Source organism: Pelodiscus sinensis, chromosome 6 (assembly GCF_049634645.1).
Source record: "Pelodiscus sinensis isolate JC-2024 chromosome 6, ASM4963464v1, whole genome shotgun sequence".
Taxonomy (NCBI): domain Eukaryota; kingdom Metazoa; phylum Chordata; order Testudines; family Trionychidae; genus Pelodiscus; species Pelodiscus sinensis.
Genome location: NC_134716.1, coordinates 30,129,894 through 30,150,321, shown reverse-complemented (window position 1 = coordinate 30,150,321; position 20,428 = coordinate 30,129,894). Strand labels below are relative to the sequence as shown.

The 20,428-nt window shown below is 44.0% G+C and overlaps 1 protein-coding gene across 2 annotated transcripts in view; it reads right to left on the bottom strand.

Moving 5' to 3' along the window:
- The window catches only part of LOC102449863 (histone-arginine methyltransferase CARM1-like), a 142,527-nt gene that overhangs the window by 45,076 nt on the left and 77,023 nt on the right, over positions 1-20,428 (bottom strand). The window contains exons 3-5 of one of the 2 annotated variants that reach the window (XM_006129900.4): positions 16,381-16,487; positions 16,076-16,180; positions 5,801-5,911 (exon numbers count right to left, since the gene is read on the bottom strand). In XM_006129900.4, the coding sequence (XP_006129962.3) occupies positions 5,801-5,911; positions 16,076-16,180; positions 16,381-16,487 (323 nt within the window). The remainder of the gene's footprint in view (positions 1-5,800; positions 5,912-16,075; positions 16,181-16,380; positions 16,488-20,428) is intronic. The other variant, XM_075931655.1, reaches the window with a different exon arrangement.

Genomic DNA, 20,428 nt, shown 5'->3' with positions numbered 1-20,428 from the left:
ATACAGCTAACTTATCTAAATAGTCTTTAACCTGTATTCTGGCTTGTACTCATTCCACCTGGTTTTGATTTTGTCCCTCCATACTTGTGCTATTCTTTTGTACTCAGTCTAAGCCAGGGGTGTCCAAACGTTTTTCAAAGAGGGCCAGATTTGAAGAAGTGAACATGCGTGAGGGCCGTCCCCGCACCCTCAGCCCCAAGGCGGAGGGCCCGCGGGGTCGGAGGCGGGCGGAGAGCGCAGGACACGCCGGCCTCACAGCGGCCCGGGGGCAGGGCGAACCCGCAGCCGAGCGGGGGAGCGGGGCTGCAGACATGCCCTACAGGGCAGGCTCTAGGACCGCGGAGGCCATGGGCGGCGGCGGCGCGGCCGGAAGCGGCGCGCTGGGCGCGCCAGTTCAAAAGAGCGCCGGGGAGCCAGGAGAGGGGGAGGAAGCGGGGGCCGTATTAAACCGGAACACGGGCCGCAATTGGCCCGCGGGCCGGACTTTGGACATGCCTGGTCTAAGCAATCTATCCATGTTTCCACTTGTAGGATTTCTTTTTGATTTTCAGGTATTCAACAAACTCCTAAGGCAAAACATGGCCTCTTACTATACTTCTTAACATTCCTTTGAATCAGGAGACTTTGTTGTTGTGTTTTTAATACTGTCTCAAAAGCAGCTAGTTCTCCTGAACCACTTTCTCCCCTTAGATGTTTCTTCCAAAGGGACCTTACCTAATAACTCTCTGAGTTTATAAAAGACCATTTTTTAAAAGTCCCATTGTCCTTATTTGGTTACTCTCATTCCTTCCTTTCCTTAGAATTAGGGAAGCCTATCATTTCATGACCACTTTCATCCAAGCTGCCTTTCACCATCAGATTCACAATCAATTCCTCCCTGTTAGTCAGAATCAAGTCTAAATGGCTGCTCACAGATTACTTCCTCTACCATCTGAAATTGTGCCCAAACACATTCTAATAAACGCATTGGACATTTTGTGTTTTTCTGCATTATTTTCCCAACAGATATCTGGGTAAAGTTCCTCACTATTACCAGCTTTATGGATATTTCTATTATTTGCTCTAGAAATGCCTCAATGAACTTGTTAATTTCACATTCTGCAGTAAACACTACTGACATTTGAAAGAGATGGCAAGAAACACCACAAGAGAAATGATGACTGTAACCAGAAAGAAACTGATGGAAACAAATTCATTCTTGTTATAGCCCAGAGGTTATTTAGTAGAACATTGCTAATGAAGGCTAAGTGAGTTACTAGATTCTGGAATTAAGTGAAAAGTGCACAATAAAAAATTAAAGTTACTGAACCACTCTGTGAGCTTTATTTAATAAACTAGATGTCAAATTATAATATTTCATGGTGTTTTAACTTAAAAAACAAAAACTGATCTGGTGGCACTTTATAGACTAACAAAACATATATATGGTATCATGAGCTTTCGTGGGAACAGCCCACTTCTTCAGATGATTGGAGTTTTACTGTGGTTGTGACCACGAAAGCTCATGATACCATCTATATGTTTAGCCTATTAAGTGCTACCAGACCTGTTTTTTTTTTAAATTCATTCTGTACAGACTAACCCAGCTACTCCCTGAAGCTTCTGAACATGGTGTTTTAGTTAGGGATGTGAAGATTTAACTGGTTAACTGGTAAACTTGGAGCAGCTTCCCACTTGCCAATCTTTTTATCGCTGACCTTGGCACCAAAAGTGGAAGTGTCCTGATAAAATTTGCGGATGACACAAAGTTGGATCAGCTGTTTGTTGGCTCAGTGCGGTAGTCTAGACGCGTGGGGGTCGACATCAAAGGCATTTGTCGATCTCCCAGGTATGCCTCCTGGGATGAGCGCGGCAGCCATGTAAATTTAAATGAAGCGGCGATTATTTAAATCACCGCTTCATTTTCCTATACCTGGTAGTCTAATATACATGCCTCTGTTGTCAGAGGCATGTAGTCTAGACGTACCCTCATTGACAGACAATCTGAGAGCAGACCTAATGCATGTGGGCAAGGCTAGTAAGAAACGAAATAAGGGGTATCCTGGAGAAAGGGAGTTCAGTGATACAGCACAGAGACATCCACTACAGTCAGCCAGAAGTGTTGGGGGCTGATGGTATAACATTGGTCAGATGGAAGGTCTGAGGTACAGCTACAAGATATGCAGGTATGGACTGGACAGGTGGTGTGATGCAAGGAGGCATGGTTTGATCGGAGGTCAGACCATGCAACACTCATGGGCTGAGGTCCTCACCCTGCTTAGTCCACTGTCCCCTTGCAGGGAGGAGATGTTAGGACAAAGCTGAGGCCTGGGGGCCAGGCTGAGAAGAGCCCCCCCAGTGTTACAGGTTATACGGGAAGGAGCTCAGTAGCTCCTGCACTGACTGAACCAATTAAATGCATGGCAGAGAGGAGTATGGGGGATAGGTGGGTAGTGCCCCTCTCAGTATTAAAATTCAATAAAGTTGTGATCTGCCATTTTATTCTATGCATTTGTCTGTCCTCATTTTCTAGTTGTGTCCACATCAATAGTTCCTAGCGTATTAGCCAGCCTCTTGCCACGTATCTTATAAAAGGAAACCTTAGTAACGAGAACTCACTATAACACTCTCTTATTCTTCCCTGGAAAGCCAGGGAAGATTGCTATTTAGAGGGGAAAATTAAGATATTTCAATTTCCCTCTTCAGTTTTAGTCATCCCTAGGAAGTAGATTAGATAGGTTAGTGTCAAGGAACACAGTACCGTATATGGACCATACACAGACGTTAGAAAATGATATTTGGAAATTCAGTGCTCTGTCAGCTAATATTGTTTGTGCTGAAAACTGAATAGGTGACATTGTTCCTTCTAAAACAATAATGAATCCACATTTCAGCACAGTGGCGGGTGTGTCATGCTCTTGCAAGTGACATAATTAGAATGAAATGTAAAACCAAAAAGCTGATATGGCCATTAGTTAGCCCAACTTCTTATACCCAGGGTAAATTCCAGTTTGGGCAACTGCATTTTCCCCTCCCAACATTCCTCCTGTAGTTAAAACTCAGTAAGGTAGTTTTAATTTCTGCTCATAAACTGTATGATAGTGTTAAACAATTGTAGCATTTAACCTTGGAGGTGGTTGATATTGATATTCATATTCCCTTTTTTAAAAACTATTTTCGGTGTTAATTTAGTGCGTGTGATAAGAGCTGGTTGACAGCCTTAGGACTGAAGTCTTCTGTTTATCCACAAAAATCAGAGTGGTGTAAGGAGAGTCTCCAGCTGTGGAGCCTGCCCAATCAGTGTATTTTAGACATCACCGGAAGAAACCTGGGAAGGCAATTCAGTTACCAAACCTAATGGATTCTTGATCTTTCTCTCTCTACTAACAGGGCCCAGTTATTTTAACAAAAGGTTTATATTGCACCATAAGTTTATACAGCATTTGACAGAACACAGATGTGGCATGAACCTGTGTCACAACCAAGAATATGTATGTGCATTCATTTCTTTATACATAATCTACCAGCCCACAGGCTATAAATTCATTTCATGTAAAACACCGACCAGCCTACAGATAACAATGACTTTTGTTTACTTCTGACCGGGATCAGATTCAAATTTGTAACCAAAAGGCAAAAAATTCCACTTCTCATTTCCAATGTCCTGGGGCATTTGAGTTCCTTTTCTCTCTCTCTATATAAAAGTTTTTCCTGCTGGGAGACAGAATGATGTCATCAAGCTTTCATGCTTTCTGGCCACAAAAGTGGCCAGAGGGGTGGTGGAGCTGGGGCAGGAGGAGGTAGGCGAGCATAGCAAGCCCGACGCGCAGCCCACTAGTTGTTCTTTATTATTAGAGATCTAATGTCCCATTATCTTAATGCACTACTAGTTAATACTTCAGTTTATTATGACATTAAGAGTCTGGACCACATTTTAAGTCCTCTAAATTTGCCCATGCAGTCCCAGCAATATCTGAACATAGCCATACATATTTTTGAGGAGGGTGTGGGGATGTATAAAACTTTTCAGGTGCCTTTTGAGGGTTTTGGCAAATGACAGACTCCATACACAGGTCTCCTTTAATTAGCAAAACTAAAACACAGTGAGCATTTTTTCCATAATCTAAATATGAAGGCAGAAAAGATTCTCCAGAAAAAAAAATGCTGGCCTGCTATACATGTCTTTCCATGGCTATTTGACGTGTTTACATTCAAGCTTTTTCTGTATTTACTATCTACAATACACACACACACACACACACACACACAATCTTGTTTATGTATAAACAAAAGAACACACAAAAACAAGTAGCTTCTATTTAAGCATTTTTAACCTCAGCTGGGAATATGACAGCAATGCATTGCGATTCCTAGCTCACTTCTACATATATCACATTATTTACCTTCTTTAAATCCAGAACATTTCTATAAAATATTCATTCACTGATACAAGTGTATAAAGCCATGAACAGGAAGACTTTTTGGAGCCCTGTATCAGAGCCAAAAGAAAAATATTAAAACTCAATTGTTTTGTCTATACTTAAAGACTGCCAAGTTCCAAGTGCTGTCCATCTAACACCTTTAAATTAGTATCACAGCTCATTGAAAAAGGAAGATACCTGGATAATAAAGAAATACAAAAACACAATATCTAGTAAACAGTGACTCTAGTAGTTACTAACCAATTAGCCCGTCATGAGACGGGATTTTCAGGACTCTCTTCCACATCGGTCTTCTCACCTGAGCCTCCGGTCTCTCACTCTGTCTCTCTCTCTCCTCCTCCTACTGCCTCCCCCTCTCTCAGCTCTCCTCCACCTCCTGCCTCTCTCTCTGTCTCTTTCTTTCACTTCTCCTCCCCCTCCTGCCTCTCACTCGGGGGACTGCGGAGCCCAAATGGCTGTTTGGGCTACACACTCCCCATGATGCATGGGGGGTGCAGAACCCAAATGGTCGCTCCCACGCAGCGGCCTGGCTGAGCAGCGCAGAAGTCAACCGAGCGCCACGGCAGGAGGCAAAGGGGGGTGGGGTGGTGACATTCACGGCTAGGTGGCGGGGCCTGGAGCCGCTGTCACACCACATGTCACCGGCCTGCCCCCCTTCGCCTCCCACCGTGGCACTCGGCTGACTTCTGCGCCACTCAGCCGGGCCGCTGCGGGGGAGCAAGCAGCACAAGCGGCCGCTTGGGCCCCGCACTCCCCATGCAGCACAGGCCGCCCAGCGGGAACAGCCAGCATTTCAGGCAACAGCGCCCCCCAGAGGGAACAGCCAGCATTTCAGCGTTAAAGACTCTCAGACACTGGGCTACTATATATATATGATTCCCCTGTCTCTACTTAAACAGGATGTATTTTATAGCTCAATAAAGTGAACAACTATTTCCTAAGAATAAGGAAAGAGCTGATCAATTATACTATGGGATTGGAAATTAAATCAATAGAGCACCCAACTTTAAAATAATTTTTGTTAAATATGTTTTTAAAAGTACATAGTTGCGCAGAAATATCAAGAATAATGGAAAATCAAAATCTATTTTTTTGAGGGGAGAAAAGATGTAATCATTATTATTCTGTGAGTTCTTATTAAAAAGGAAGGCAAATATGATTTATTATATTACTATAATTATGTACTACTTTGTATCACCTAGAGCACCTTTAAAGATATTTTTAAATTACCAACACTAATAACACACATTGTTCATCACATTATAAACAGAAATCTGCAGCACTGCCATTTGCAAAACATAGTCCTAGATATCGGTTGCCTTTGTGGTACACTATAGACCTATAGCCTAGTTCAGTACCTGGTTGAACAAAACACATACCTCAGCATATTTTACCACTGAGCTGGCTTCAACTGCATAGACTTTTCTAGCTCCAGCCTGAACTGCAAAAAACGAAAGGATTCCTGATCCACAGCCAACGTCTAGGACCACCTTGAAAACAAAAGGCACACAAAAAAGCTTGAAAATAATCTACTTTTAAATTGTTGTTATATTCTTGAGTATCAAAGTCCCAGAAGACAAAGCATGACATCCTAAAGAAATACTTAAACTGGGAGAAAAAAAAAGTGTTAAAAAGCCAAATATCACAATGGCGGAGGGAACAGGGGGACGGGGACGTAGTGTGTGCTTACATTTTAAAAGAAACCAAACACCTAGCTCTGGTCTCCAGTTTTTTATAGGGTAAGGATGTCACTACCATGTACCATAGAATTACACTTCACTTCTGGGTTTATGCCTTGGACACATATTACTGTGGCTTTTTATTCCTGGAGACATGGCATCCTCATATTTGTTTTGTTCAGTGAGTTCGTAAGAACACTAGTTACTGTTGATTCCATATAAGAGAGGCTAGAAATGTATGAGAGATTCAAATAACTCCTAAGGCACTGAAGAGATATTAAAAAATTGTACTGGCCACAACTTTAGAAGACATTTAGGGGCAAATTAGAGCTAAGTAACAGCACAGAACGTGGAGAGCCAGGACTGGTGGCTGTAAACAAACTTCATGGGACCACAAGAAACCTGACCACACCCATGATAAGTGGAAATCCGGCTAACTAAAATCATGCCGGACCACAGATGTTGCCAGACCAGAGAGTTTCAATCTGTAATACATAGTTAAAGCTCAAATATCTGTGTTGTATATACATAGGTGACCATATTTCCCTAAGCCAAATATGGGACACCAGGAGGGGAGACATGCTAGTACTCAGGGCTTCAGCCAGCAGTGGGGGAGGGGAGCCACAGGCACTCATGGCTTCAGCCGTCAGCCCTGATGCTGGGGGAGGTAGAGGGAGCCGCAGGTGCTCAGGGCTTCAGCTCCACTGGGGGGGTGGGGGAGCTGCCAGCCCCACAGCAGAGGGGAGGAGAGAGGGGAGCTGCAAGTGCTTGGGGCTTCAGCCCCACAGTGGAGGGGGGAAGGAGCCGTCAGCGCTCAGGGCTCCAGCAGTGGAAGCTCCAAGCGCTGGTGGCTCCCTGCCCGGCTTCAAGGATAAAGTTCAACCCACAGCATGCTGGTTGGGGAGGGGAGGGGAGCCACCAGTGCTCGGGGCTTCAGTCCTGCAGTGGGAAGGGGAACCACCAGTGCTTGGCGCTTCAGCTGCTAAAGCCCTGAGCACTAGCGGCTCCTCTCCCCACAGTCCCAGAGGAAACACAGGACAATGTGCCCGTTTTTTTTTAAAAAGTCAGGATGCCAAGAGGAGGTCTTAAATAAGGGACTGTCCTGGTTTAAAAAAAAGGGGGAGGGGACAGATGGCCACTCTATATATGCACGTGAAATATATGTGTATGAATAACTCACACAAAAAACAGATCAGAATATACACTGGAGTTTTACTGTATATAGCTGGAGTCAGCAAAGAAGAGCATAGGACAGGGATGGGCAATAAGTGGCCTGCTAGCTGGACATGATTCACTAGGATTAAACCCTGGCGGGCTGCCAGATGCATACCTGAGTGTCTGCAGGTACGGCCGCTCAGAGCTCCTGTTGGCCTCACCCGTGCTACTTCTTACAGCTCCCATTGACTGGGAACGATAAAGGGTGGTGAAAACAAGCTACGAGCAGCTGTACCTGCAGATGATTACGTAAATAAAGGCCAGGTCTGGAAGGTCAGCTTAAGGTACCAAGTCCAGCAACATAAAATACAGTAAACTTCCAATAATCCAGCACCTTTAGGACCCAGGGGGTGCTGGATTATCAAATATGCCGGACTATCGGAAGGGGGGGCTATGAGGGTTTTCGGGTGGAGTGGGGGGGGGGTGTGCCCCTCGGCGCTGCAGGACCAACCCGGCAGCACCCCAGCTGCTCTGCCCCAGGCATCCCCAAGTCAGCCGCTGCTGAAACTGACCAGCGGCTGACTCGGGGAAGCCTGGGACAGAGCAGCTCCAATTGTCCAGCTGCCCGGAGCATTTCCGGGTTCCAGATGGTGCCGGACCATTGGATGCCGGACCACTGGAGTTTTACTGTATATAGCTGGAGTCGGCTTACCAAACGCTGAGCTGGACACTGTTCCCACTGTGGGAGGCCAATGGGAACAAATACTCCCATCAGCTTCCCTTTCTCCTCAAAACTGCAAGGAGTACAGCCAGCCAGAGCAGCTCTCAGAGCTGCTCTTATGCTAGACCCGCTAAATCAAACACCAGAACGTCGATTTCTGGCATGGCGAGTGAAGATATGCCCTAAGAGCAGGGTTGGGCAAAATACGGCCCGTGGGCCACATCCAGTCCACCAAGTCACTGGATCCGGACTGCGGACACAGAGGAGAGCCCCAGGCAGCACACAAAGCACTACTCCCCTCTTCCCCTCAGGCTTGTAGTTATTCACATACACACATGGCCCCTGCAGCAGCAGGGAGGCTGCCTCAGAAATGTGCTGGGCTGCTGGTCAGGAGTCACCCAGGTAAGTCTCCCATCCAGAGCCTGCCTTTGGCACCCCAGCCCTTCCTTCCACCAACCCTCTCTGCACCCTCCCACACAAAACTCTCTGCACCCTCCCTCCCAAACTCTCTACCCCCCCTCCTGCTCCCAAGCCTCCTCCCAGAACCTATACCTCAATCCCCCGCCCCAGGTCATAACCCCCTCCTGCCTTAGGTCCCTCTGCACCCCTTCCTGTACCCCAATTCCCTGCCCCAGGTCACAACCTCCTCCTGCCCTACTTCACAACCCAAACCCCTGCACCCTAGGTCCCCTGCCCTAGGTCATAACCCAAACCCCTGCACTCCAGGTCACAACCCTTTCCTGCCCCCTAATCCCTTACCCTAAGCTCCCTTCTGCACCCAACCTCCATCCCAGACCCCACACCTCCTCTATTAGTATCATGGAAGAATGTGGCCCTTGACCAATTTCCAAAATCTTGGAGTGCCCCCCCACCCATCAAAAATTATAGCCCACCCCTGCTTAAGAGCCAAGTAACAAGTGGAAGTGTTAGTAATGCTATTAGACGATATTGACCTCCCATAGTTTGGCACCGATCAGGTCCCGAGGGTACCGGACTGGAGAGATTCAACCTATATATATATATACAAGAATACAGACACTGGATACAGTATTGTTTTAAGTAAGATTTAGACTGATTAGATATACATGTGCACACACATATATGTATGTATGTATGTATTTTTTTTTGCAATATTTTTGCATACTGCTAGATCCATAACTAGCAGAGTGTAGTTTTCAAATGCCTAAATAGTTTAGATTCTGCTGCTAGCTTTATTACCAACACTTGCAGGTTAAACAAGCATCTATCAGGGATGATCAGATGGTGTGGTCCTGCCAAGAGTGCAGGGACTGGACTTGATGTCGTCTTGAGGTCCCTTCCAGTTCTAGTATTCTATAATTCTTTGAAATCTCTGTGTATAAACTGCATAAAGAGTTTAGCAATGGAATTACAAATCACTCAGGATATCATGGTTTAAAAGATTCATAAGTGCATAGATAGATATTGACAATTAATCATAAAATGATTAAGATGAGTAGCCTAAACAGTGAGTTAGAGTGTGAGAGAAAGAGAAGTATTTCAGCAGCAAATCTCCAGATATGAACCTGCCCCCCATGGTTCTGTTTCTGGAGTATATAGAAAACAAGAAGCCTTATTTTGCAATTGAAATCTGGCTGAAATTCTCATAAGATTTGGCCCAAGATCGTGGAAATCTCACAAGAACACGTACCTTTGTGACTTTTACCATTTGGAAGCAAAACTGCATAAGACTTTCACACCATCTATTCAGAAACCAGACTATATCCCTGACTTAACATCAAACCTGAGCTCTGGCCCTAAATTAATCTGGTACCCAAAACTGCCCCTTCTCTCTTAAATGCTGCACCTCAAAATCTGTCAACAAGTTGAAAACCTCCCAATAATGCATTTTGCATACCAGCCTTGGAAATAGGACATTATTGTGTGCACATAAAAAGAAAGAAAAGTAGTACTGGCAAGAAAATCTATCAGGGATGAAAGCATGCTCCACTTTTTAAAATGTGCTTTATTTGAAACCTAGGCTATGTGCTAGTGGAAGCAATCCAATACACTCTGCATACTCTAGCCAGTCTGAATCTCTGTTACACATCTACAGGGAATACTAAAGCAACTAACGTTGTTTCTGTTACGTTTACAGAGCTTCAAATTAGGCCTTGGAGCCAAAACATTGCCTCTAATCTTATTTTTCTAGTGCAAAATTGTATTAAGCTCATTTTTTTATTTCACAGACAACAGGCTGCCACAGAGCCAGATTTGCTTCCATGGTTTGCAAAGTATTAGACCACACCTCCATGCTCAGAAGAATTTGTTGAAACAGCAAATGACAGCAAATATTGAATAAAGGGAAATAAAGAAAAGATAGACAGAGGTAGCCAAAGAAAATCAAGCACAAATTTCTGTTTAGCCACAGGGCCAATGGAAGGATTTGTTAGTAGAAGATTTCTCAAAACCTACTGGGGAATACTGCTTATCATAAACTTTCTTCTTCATATATGTTTAGAGGAGAGGTTTCCAAATGGTCCAACTGACTTTGTACAGCAAGGTACTGTTGTAGGGCCCTAAGGTGCCCCCTGCTGAAATAACATGGTGCTGCAGATGTGCCAGCTTTGGTTTCCCTTCTTTCAGGGTCTTTTATAAACTCTAGACAGTCCAAATGGATATGAGACAAAATTCCCCCAAACAGGTTCTACTTTATTAAATTAGGGATGTAAGTAACTAGTCGAGTACAGTGACTACTCGACTACTCGCTTCCCCCTCCACTTGCTGCCTCTGTATCAGAGGCAGCAAGGGGTGGCGAACAGGAGCTGGGGGAAAGCAGTGCAAGAGGAGGCAGGGGAAGCAGAGTTGCAGCGGTCCCAGAGCCGGTGCAAGCTGGGACTGCTTAGTCCCAGCTTGTGCCAGCCCCAGTGTTACCCACCACCTCTGTGATTCTTGGGGAACCAGAACATGGTCGCCTGTCAGCCTTGTGCTCTTGGGGAGTCATGGAGTGACATTCATGGAAAACCATCCCCCTCCCTCAGGCCTCTGCTAGAATCAAAGACAAAGCAAAGAAAAGGCCGGGGAAGACACACCTAAACTGCTTCAGACAAGGGTGATACAATTAAGGAAACACCCCAGCCTCATTTACATTAAAGATGGAACAGAGGGACATCTCATTAGCATACAGAATGGAGAGCAGCTCTTCCAAGGCAGGAACCGCAGTGAACTATGGGACACCGAAAGCAGAGAAGCACTGCCTGATGGGAAATCCCTGCTCCAGATGCTAATGAACCTAGGCCTGCTCACACCCAGATTAGTCATTATCATACCAATTCTAGTAAACGATCCTATTGACATCTAAAATACTGAAACTGCCTAGTTGCATTGTGAGCTCGTTCAAGGAACATCACCCATAACCAGGGGTGATCAGTCTCTATTGTCTCTCCTCTTTCTCTTTGAACTATCCCTATAAAAACTCCTATCCTTGTCCCAAGAAAACTGTTCTGATACCTGGACTTAAACTGCATCAGTTCCATTGAGACTTCTTCATCTCCTGTCTGATCGTGCTGGGGGCTCTGTCCTGCTTTTCTCCTGCCCTCTGGACCCCCGGCTACCGTCATCATCTGGGAACCCCGATCAGTGCAAGCTCCGTGGAGTGGTGAGGTCTCTCTCTCTCTCTCTCTCTCTCTCTCTTTCTCTCTCTCTCAACTATCTCTCTAAGCATAGCCTCCTGACCCTGCCCTATGTAAACTGTTATATGGTTACCTAACATTTGTAATCAGCTTCAATTTAGATTTAATAGTGTAATTGTTAGATTTAATATTGTAACTGTTTGATATCTATTCACTACTCAGAAATAAATCACTTTCATTGTTAAACTGGTTGCTTCTCTCTCTTTCTTTCTCTTTTGCTCACTCTTCCTTAAGGGGTGTTGTTTTGGCTTCCCCATTCGCTCTGCAACAACGCTTCTTGTACCCAAGCTAAAGATCCCTGTAGTGCCCAAAATCCTGTGGGGTTTGCTCATCGTGTGGTTTACCTGTGAATGACTGTGGCGTGAAAGTGGGGATAGGGGGTGCTGAACCTGGGGGCTTATGAGGATGGCAGCTTAAAGTGCTGTTTAATCCAGCCCACGGAGTCCAAAGGCACATGAGGGTGCAGTGTGGCATTGCTGTGAAACCCAGCCAGCTGAGTCCAGGGACATATGAGGGGGTCAGCTTGTGAGTGCTGAGTACCCAGTCCTCTCAGACGTGCTCTGATTAGTGGGTGTGAGTGTCTGTGTGTGTTGCTAAGGTGGGAAGAACCCCATCCTGAGGAACCTAGTTCCTGCAGGAGAGCTCCAGTGGGAGGGGGAATTGGCAGCAGGGAGAATTCAGCTCCATATGAGAGCCCAAGTAAGCACCAACAGCACACTGATAGAACTGTTAACCTTCCCCCAGTCCCATAAGGGTAACCCTGATAAATGAGCATACCCCAGAGTATTGGGCAAATCTGGTAACACCAGGAGCTACCCCTGCTGCAGCTCTGCATTTTAAATGTAGTAAGAGCCCAGCTTCTACTACACCATTCACCTTTTGCAGCCAAGGAGAACTGCAGAAAGCAACGTGGGCCAGGCCACCACTTCCCACAGCTCCCACGGACTGCAAACGGCGGACCAGAACCAATGGGAACCATGAAGCAGGTAAATAAACACACCCAGAGCAGCCAGTTAGCAAGTTTCTCAAGTTTTGCAGACCACTTTGAGAAACACTGCTTTAGAAGTAAATAAAATTGGCTGGGGAGACTTGAGGCAGGTTTAGTGTACAAACTACCCAATTTTTTTTTAAATAGACATAAAGGTAAACGTTTTCAAAAGTGCAAAAATGATTAAGGAATCTAAATTCAATTTTTCAAAGAGAGTTAAGAAACTATTTCTAACTTTACACTTACCATCTATTTTACAATCACAATTAGACAATTATTTCTAGTTACACCACAAGAAGTCACATTTACTTCCAAGGTGGCATGTTAATGGTTCTTTAATGTTTGAATTCCAGAGTAAAATTTTCAAAAGTGACCTAGGCACTTAGAAATAATTTTCTAATGCCAGATAGTGTGGGAGACCAGACAAGAACAAAAAAAATGTATGACTACAAAGCTTGAGGCAACGCTAGTGAAAATACAGTAGACAACACTTTCAAAGTTATTATAGAGGAGAAAACAATTTTAAATAGCGAAGACGACAACCCAAGCTATCTCTACATTATCATCTCAGCTTCATTACTTTTTAATAACTGCCTCCATATTCTTTAAGTTTCCTTAAAAACACAAGTGGTTGATATAAGTGCTACCCACAGCTGGTTCTGAATAGCTCATCTGTTACTCTATTATAAAAAGGATTGTGTATTGAAAATATCACCAAGAACATCATCAGAGTCCAGAATCAATTTTTACTACCACAACTCAGACCAACTGCTTCATTCCTTCACAAGGATAGTTTTTCCAAAATAAAATTGGAATGTGAAGGTGGCTGCTTTTCTACCATAAAAGTATTTACTCCAGGTAACTTGACTTCCTTACATCAAAGGAGCAAAGTGACAGGAATCAACTGAGCAGCCAAAGTGGCTAGAAAACAAGTAAGAGCTGAATCAAACATCTTTCTGAAGATCTGAAAATTACTGTGCTCTTTTATCCTCATTCTACTCCTCTCCCCTCCTCCCCACCCAATCACCCTTTGGACATATTTCAGTCTTTCATATGCCTCGATGCTTTCTGGTGTTAACAGTAAACACTGGTGCAGTGTTTTTGCCCTGGCTAGCATAAGCCTAAGTAGCACTGAAATTCTCAGATTCTCATGGGAAAAAGTTCTCTCACAAAACAGACAATATAATTTTTCTACCACGTTTGTTCTGAAGTTTCCCATTTCCCAGGAGAAGAAATAGGGATATCAGCCTCTAGGTGGGTGGCCGGCAGCATCACTTTTGTAACAGCTTTACTATTAGGTGTGTTGAAGAGATGCCAAGGCAGCTTCAACAGTTGGAAAAATAAATACGCCAAGAGAGAACTCAGGCAGTTGCGCTGCTGCACAACAGCAATAACTGTTCAAGGGGCCAGAAGGTACAGCATATTTCCAGTCTATACCCAAGGGCAGCGGGTGAACCTATGACTGGGGGAGGCAAGCCCCCAGCCCTGCCCCTTCTGCACAAGGCCCTGCCCTGGCTGCCTAGGGCCCTATGGAAGACAAGACACTGTAGGGGCAGGCCACCCCTCCCCCAGTAGGCGGCATGCAGACCCAGCTTGAGCATGTGTGAGGGGAGGGGGTGAGGGCAGGCAGTGCAGGAGGCCCCAGCCTGAGCATGGAGGGGAAAAGGCACGAGGGCGGGCAGTCCCAGACTTTCCCAGCCCTAGCCAAAGCATGGGGAGGAAGGCAGGCTGAGTGCGGCCCCAGCCTTCCTCAGACCCAGACAGCACACGGGAGGGGGAGCGGGAAGAAGAGGGGAGGATGGGTGGTACATGCCCCAGCTTTCCCTGGCTCCGGGGAGAGGGAGCACTGGGGAGAGGGAAGGCAATGCCACGCCCCGGAGGACACACACTGAAGGGGGAGAGGGGTCGGGCTGGCAGTTTGGAAGGCATGACCTTCTCCTGCCTCTTATACCCGCCACCCTTCCCAACACACCAGCTTCTCCTTAATTCAGTTCAGAAAGAAACAGGCAAAGTTGGGTTCTGCTGTTCTACCCCTCACTGGGGTTCTCATTGGTAGGGAGCCAAAGGACAAGAAGCATCCTCAAGTGCACCACTCTTCAGCTAGTTATAGACCGTTTTGGTAAGAAAATCAACCAATTGATGATGGAGGAACAAAACAACAATCCAACACCATTCATTCTTTTCTGGGCAGTTTCTGGTGTTCCAGGCATACTGTGCAAGCCCTTGTTTCTATTTCACTAGTATTGTTGAGTAGGTGGGAGGGGAGGAATGGGTTGTCCCAGATATAAAAGGGGTTAAAGGTATCTTAAACCCCCTTGATTTACTGTTATGAAATTCAACTGTTAAGTATGGTTTGGGGTTTGCATAAAGGTACGACTGGCCTATTCCTACTACAAGCAGACATCTAAAATGCATCTTCACCTTTTACAAAACACATAAAAAGAAGAAACCACCAATTAAAACATGAGAAACTTAAAATAGTTAAGAGAAACTTTATTTTAACTATTCTTTCTTTATTTTGACTTAAGTTTTATGAAGGGGGCATTTCTTGCTTAAGAATTTAGATTGTATTAAGTCTTGTTTTGAGGCTGTGTCAATTTTAGATGACCTGAGTTGAAGTCTGAGCTTTACTTTTTGATATTATCTTAAAAAGTGAATAAGGGCACACAGAAAACAGGGGTTGGGAGAAGACATTACAGGTGCCGGGTCTGGAAAACATTTAGAGGATTGGTAAATTGTTGCTTTCAGTTTGCATTTTGGGTTATAGCAGTGTTCCATACTGGATCCTACTCTGCTTAATATATTTATTGATGATCTGTAAGAAGGATGGGCAGCGAGATAGAACATTTTGCAGATTACACAAAGATATTTAGGTTAGTCAAAAACAGAGTTGGAGAGGAACTGTAGCTGGACCTAACTAGAGCCAGGCATGAGGACGCAATGGGGCAAATTATGATCAACACTGAAACATACAGTAATGCAACTTTGGAGTGAAAACATTTTATCTATTCATATACATCTTACACTCTTCTAAATTAACCCTGTAGATTGCTCAGTGAAGACTTCTGCCCATTTTACAGCATGGGAACATTCAATTAAACTAAAAGATGGGAAATTCAAAACTGATAAAAGGAAACACTTTTCCACAAAATATGTAAATAAACTTTGAAACTCACTGCCACAAGATGATGTCTTTAGCGGACAAAATTCTGCAAGATTCAAAAAGGGATTGAACATGTAAAGGGATAAAAATATCCAGAGGTAATGATATGATATGCATTTTGAAAGGGACAGTCAACCTCATGCTTCATGATTTCAGCCATCCATACACTGGACACCTTTTTGTGTAAACATGTTACATATAAGAACACTCATGCACAAAGTTCTAGGAAAGATCAGACTAGAGTTCAATCAGTGCTATCTTTCTGGGCATGATTATGTTTGGATGCAACAGAGCTTACCTTGTCTTTAAAATCTATGTGGTTCTGTAGTATAGCTCTGTGATATGTGGCCGTCCTCACAAAATCCTGCATCATATTCTGTTGTTGAGATAGACAGCCATAAAACTAAAAGGAAAGGAGGAATGGAAAAATAGAAAAAGATAAAACCCATCTTCTACCAAACTACCTGTCCTCAAAAGTAACAGGAGTCTCACTCACCCTTTGCTGCAGAATCCTGAGCTAACTTTCTACCTAGTCTGGTAAGAAAAACTGGGAAATATCTATAACTTAGTTTCTACAAAACTGGCATTCGATGGCTATGTTACCTGAAAATACTGTGCAGCAGAGGCCTCTTCTGTTCGCTGATTGAAAACAGAGTGTTCCTTCTTGTGATTCCGGCACCTCTTCAGTGCATTTGAAAATGTGCTGTATTCTAGAAAAGAAAAAAAAAAGGAACAAAATATGAAAGCTAACTAAACTACAGAGAGCAAAACAGTACAGTTCAGAACAAAAATTCAGTGACAGATTTGGAGTGGTGAAGGGCAATGATGCCTCTAATAAAGTTAAATATTTATTAGCGGATACAACTCTTAGCTAGAGTTGATTATGTACATTAAGAAAAATGTTACGTTACTGCAAAACAGCATAGAGTGATGGCAGTGCTGGTAATGGAATGCATGTATGAAATTATTAGGTTATATCACATGATATGGAATTCTCCACCTTTGTTACACTTTGCGGAATGCATTTCAGTATCTGAAAAGATCATTGAGGAGCATGTGGGTGGACATGACACTATTGTCCCGTGGAGAATCCAGGCAGGCCTGCTCAAGTGGCCATGAGTTATGGCTGACTCTGGAGTTCCTTGTGTTGGAAAGGACATAGGAGTTAATGCTCAGAGTGCACCAAGAATGAGAACAAAAAGGGGAGGAATGGTTTTGTGTTAGAAAACATTCATCCTAGGATGAATTAATAACAGTTTGCAGGGCAGATGGAAGGGCTGCTGAGGACTATGCATCTTACCAATATTTTAGCTAGCACCCCTGGAGTGGGGCAGTCTGTGGAGCTAACCACTGGACAGGTCATAGGAAAACTCAAACAGGCCCAAAAGCAGACTACAAGATTGCTGAGCAGCTTTTGCACCTGACTGAAAAAAATGAAGCAAAACTTTTCACACAGGGAACAAAAGACAACACGTACTAGAAATTCAATAAAAGTAAAATTTATTTAGAAAAAGAAAAGCTCTGAAGAAAGGTTTCTACATAGAAGTAGCACAAACAGTAATAAAATCAAGCATGAACATCTTCCCTCCTCTGTTCACAGCTGGTTCCTGAAATAAAAATTAAAACGAGCAGTCAGAAAGGTTGAAAATAAACCATGCGATACTAACAACTTACAGAACAAGAGAAAGGGAAAAGGGGCTGCCAGACAGAACTCCAAAACTTACAGGTCTTCAAATAAAAATCATTAGTTTCTGAGGAGTACAAAGTACATACACAAGGAACTAGTCACTTAGTGCTCTAATCAAGTAGGAACAGTTGGAGTAGCAGCCTTCCAAACCCAGAGATCTGAAAAATAAAAATGTAACAGCAGTTAATTATCCAAAAACAATAATTCTCAGAATATAGTAACCAAGGAAAACAATCACCTCCTCCATCGTTTCAGCAATTTTTAAGCTCCCCAAACCAGGAGCTTGTTGTACTGCTCCCTCTCTGCTGGGGATAGCTGCTACAAATAAGGCAAAGAAAGACAGAAGAGACAGGGGCTGGCTTTCCTAACCCAGTCCATAAAAACTTCAAGTTGGACATGAGCTCTCCTAAGGGAAACACAAAGATAGAGCTGATGAATCAAATACAAATAAAAGGGTCTACTTTATTGCCTTTTCTCAGGCAAACCTTAGTCAATGGGAGTTCTGTCTAAGTAGGAACTTGAAGGACAGACTCTCAGAAAGTAGAATTTTTAAATATTTTGTAAAAAAAGTATGGTAAACAGCATGCAAAACTCACTAGCAACTTAAAAAACCAACCTATTTTTCTGTTGCTGCTACTCCGGTCTTTCACCTCTTGTCCACGTAGCGTCACTAAATTTGAACAGGTGGAGTTGAATAGAGTCCCCAGTCTCCTTAAAGCCACACAGCCTTCTCAGGGAGAGGGCTTAGAATGGATGAATTAGACACACACATGCATAGTTCCTCAGACAAGTCTGAGCCAAATCACGTAACAAACCACTGAATTTGTGGGAAAACCCAGGACTGCACTAATGAAAAGGCTTTATATAAGTCTACCCCGAGGACATATATAGCACATTAAGGGGCATCAAGTTTGAAACAAACTGCTCTGGTGGATCCCACCAACACCATCCCAACAGGGAACTGTGAATATAGCAGTGGAAAAGCACAACAGGCTGGGCTCACTCCAAACCCAACCAAGTACACCTTTGGCTGCAGGAGTGTTGGGAGAAGGGGGCGCACTTGTTGCTGCCAGGGTGTGGTGATGGATCCCTGCTGTCATTCCTGTGAGGCAAGGAACAAGGGAACCCGAACTGCTACCTCTAGAAATGGGGCTCTGTGATGGGATACCAGGGATACCGCTGTGCCTTCTTCTCTTCAGCCTGGGCTGTCTCTCACAATGTTTGCTAGTGTCAAGCAGCAAACCTCTCAGATGCTGTTATCGCTTAGCTCAATTGCATGTGGCACCCCATACCCAGGAAAACTGTGTGAATGCTCTCTAAGTCACTCATGAATCAAAGACACCAGCAAATCTCCCAAGCCTCCACCCTTGCACCTCCTGAACATACAGTCTTGCCCTAGTCAGAAGCCTGACCAGGATAAGTTTAAAACACAAAACTAAGTGTTTCTTCACTCAATGCACAATCAGCCTCTGGAACTCCTTGCCAGAAGATGTGGTGAAGGCTAGGAGTTTAACAAGGTTCAAAAAGAGCTAGATAGATTCATGGAGGTTAGGTCCATCAGTGGCTATTAGCCAGGATGAGTAGGAATGGTGTCCCTAGCCTCTGTTTCTCTGGAAATGGATGACAGGAGAGGGATCACATGTGGATTATCTATTGTGTTCCCTCCTTCTGGAATATCTGGTAGTGGCCACTGTCGGCAGATGGGATACTGGGCTAGATGGACCTGTAGTCTGACCCAGGGTGGCCGTTCTCATGTTCTCATTACCCAGTCCAGCTCTCCCTCTATTTGTAGAGAACACACACTAGCATTTGTTAACAGATCTGAGAATTCCCAAGCACTTCAACTAAAACACTGTTTTAGCTAAAATATAAAACAGATTTATTAACTATAGAAACATAGATTCTAAGTGATTATAGGTGGTAGGCACAAAAGGTCAGAGACAGTTACCAAAGGGAAACAAAAAGTACACAGTCTAAACCTTAAACCTTACTAGACTAGGTAGGATTTGGGATCAAGCAGTTTTCTCACCCCACTGGGGCTGTGTGTAGACTACACCTCTCTGTCGACAGAGAGATGTAGATTAGGCATGTCGAAATTGCTAATGAAGCAGGGATTTAAATAACCCGCGCTTCATTAGCATAAACATGGCCACAGCTTTTTTTCGACACGGAGCTTTTTCGAAAAAAAAAACCCCAAAAAACTCAGGAGTCTAGATGGGTATCTGTCGAAAAATTCTTTGTTCAAAACAGCCAGTATCTTACACCTCTTCCATTCCTTCATAAATATTTGAAAGGTGAGAGCTGGTTCAATGGCTTTGCCTTCTTTCCCCTCCAAGGACCAGCTTCCCTTTCACAAACATGTTGTTTATCCTGAGTTAACACTTCTGCAGAGACCAACAAATCTTAACTATCACTGATCTTTGATCTCAGAGGATGTGCGTAATGGAGAGAAGAGAAACAACTATGTTCATCTGCTCATCATGCTTTCTTCTCTGGGTCTGGATAGATTATTGCAACAGTATTTGTCCACTTATGATCTCGAGAAGGCAAATTACAAAACTAACAGTTTAAAGAAGAAAGAGTAGCAGTGCTGGAATTAAGTATTTAGACAAAATTCTGGTGTCTTTCAGTACTCGCCTCTGCTACCCATAGTCTTTCAGTCTCCTTTACGTAAGCACTGCGGGGATATAAGTGCCTCTTGGCAGAATGTGAACAGGAGAAAATGAAGACAAAAAAAAGACACTCCTTGTGTGTCTCTCCCATTCCCCCCCTCCACCCTCCTCTCCTCCTCGCAGGTGATTATTAGAACTTGCAGTAAAAGTGGAACTGTACTGTCATTCCATTGTCCAAACATCACACAGGGCACTCAAGATTCAAGAAAAAAATAATACTGGCTGCATTACAACTATTAACTCCCTGAAAACTTACAGTAAGCTTTTACTCCTGTTTTCATTTTCTGTGTGT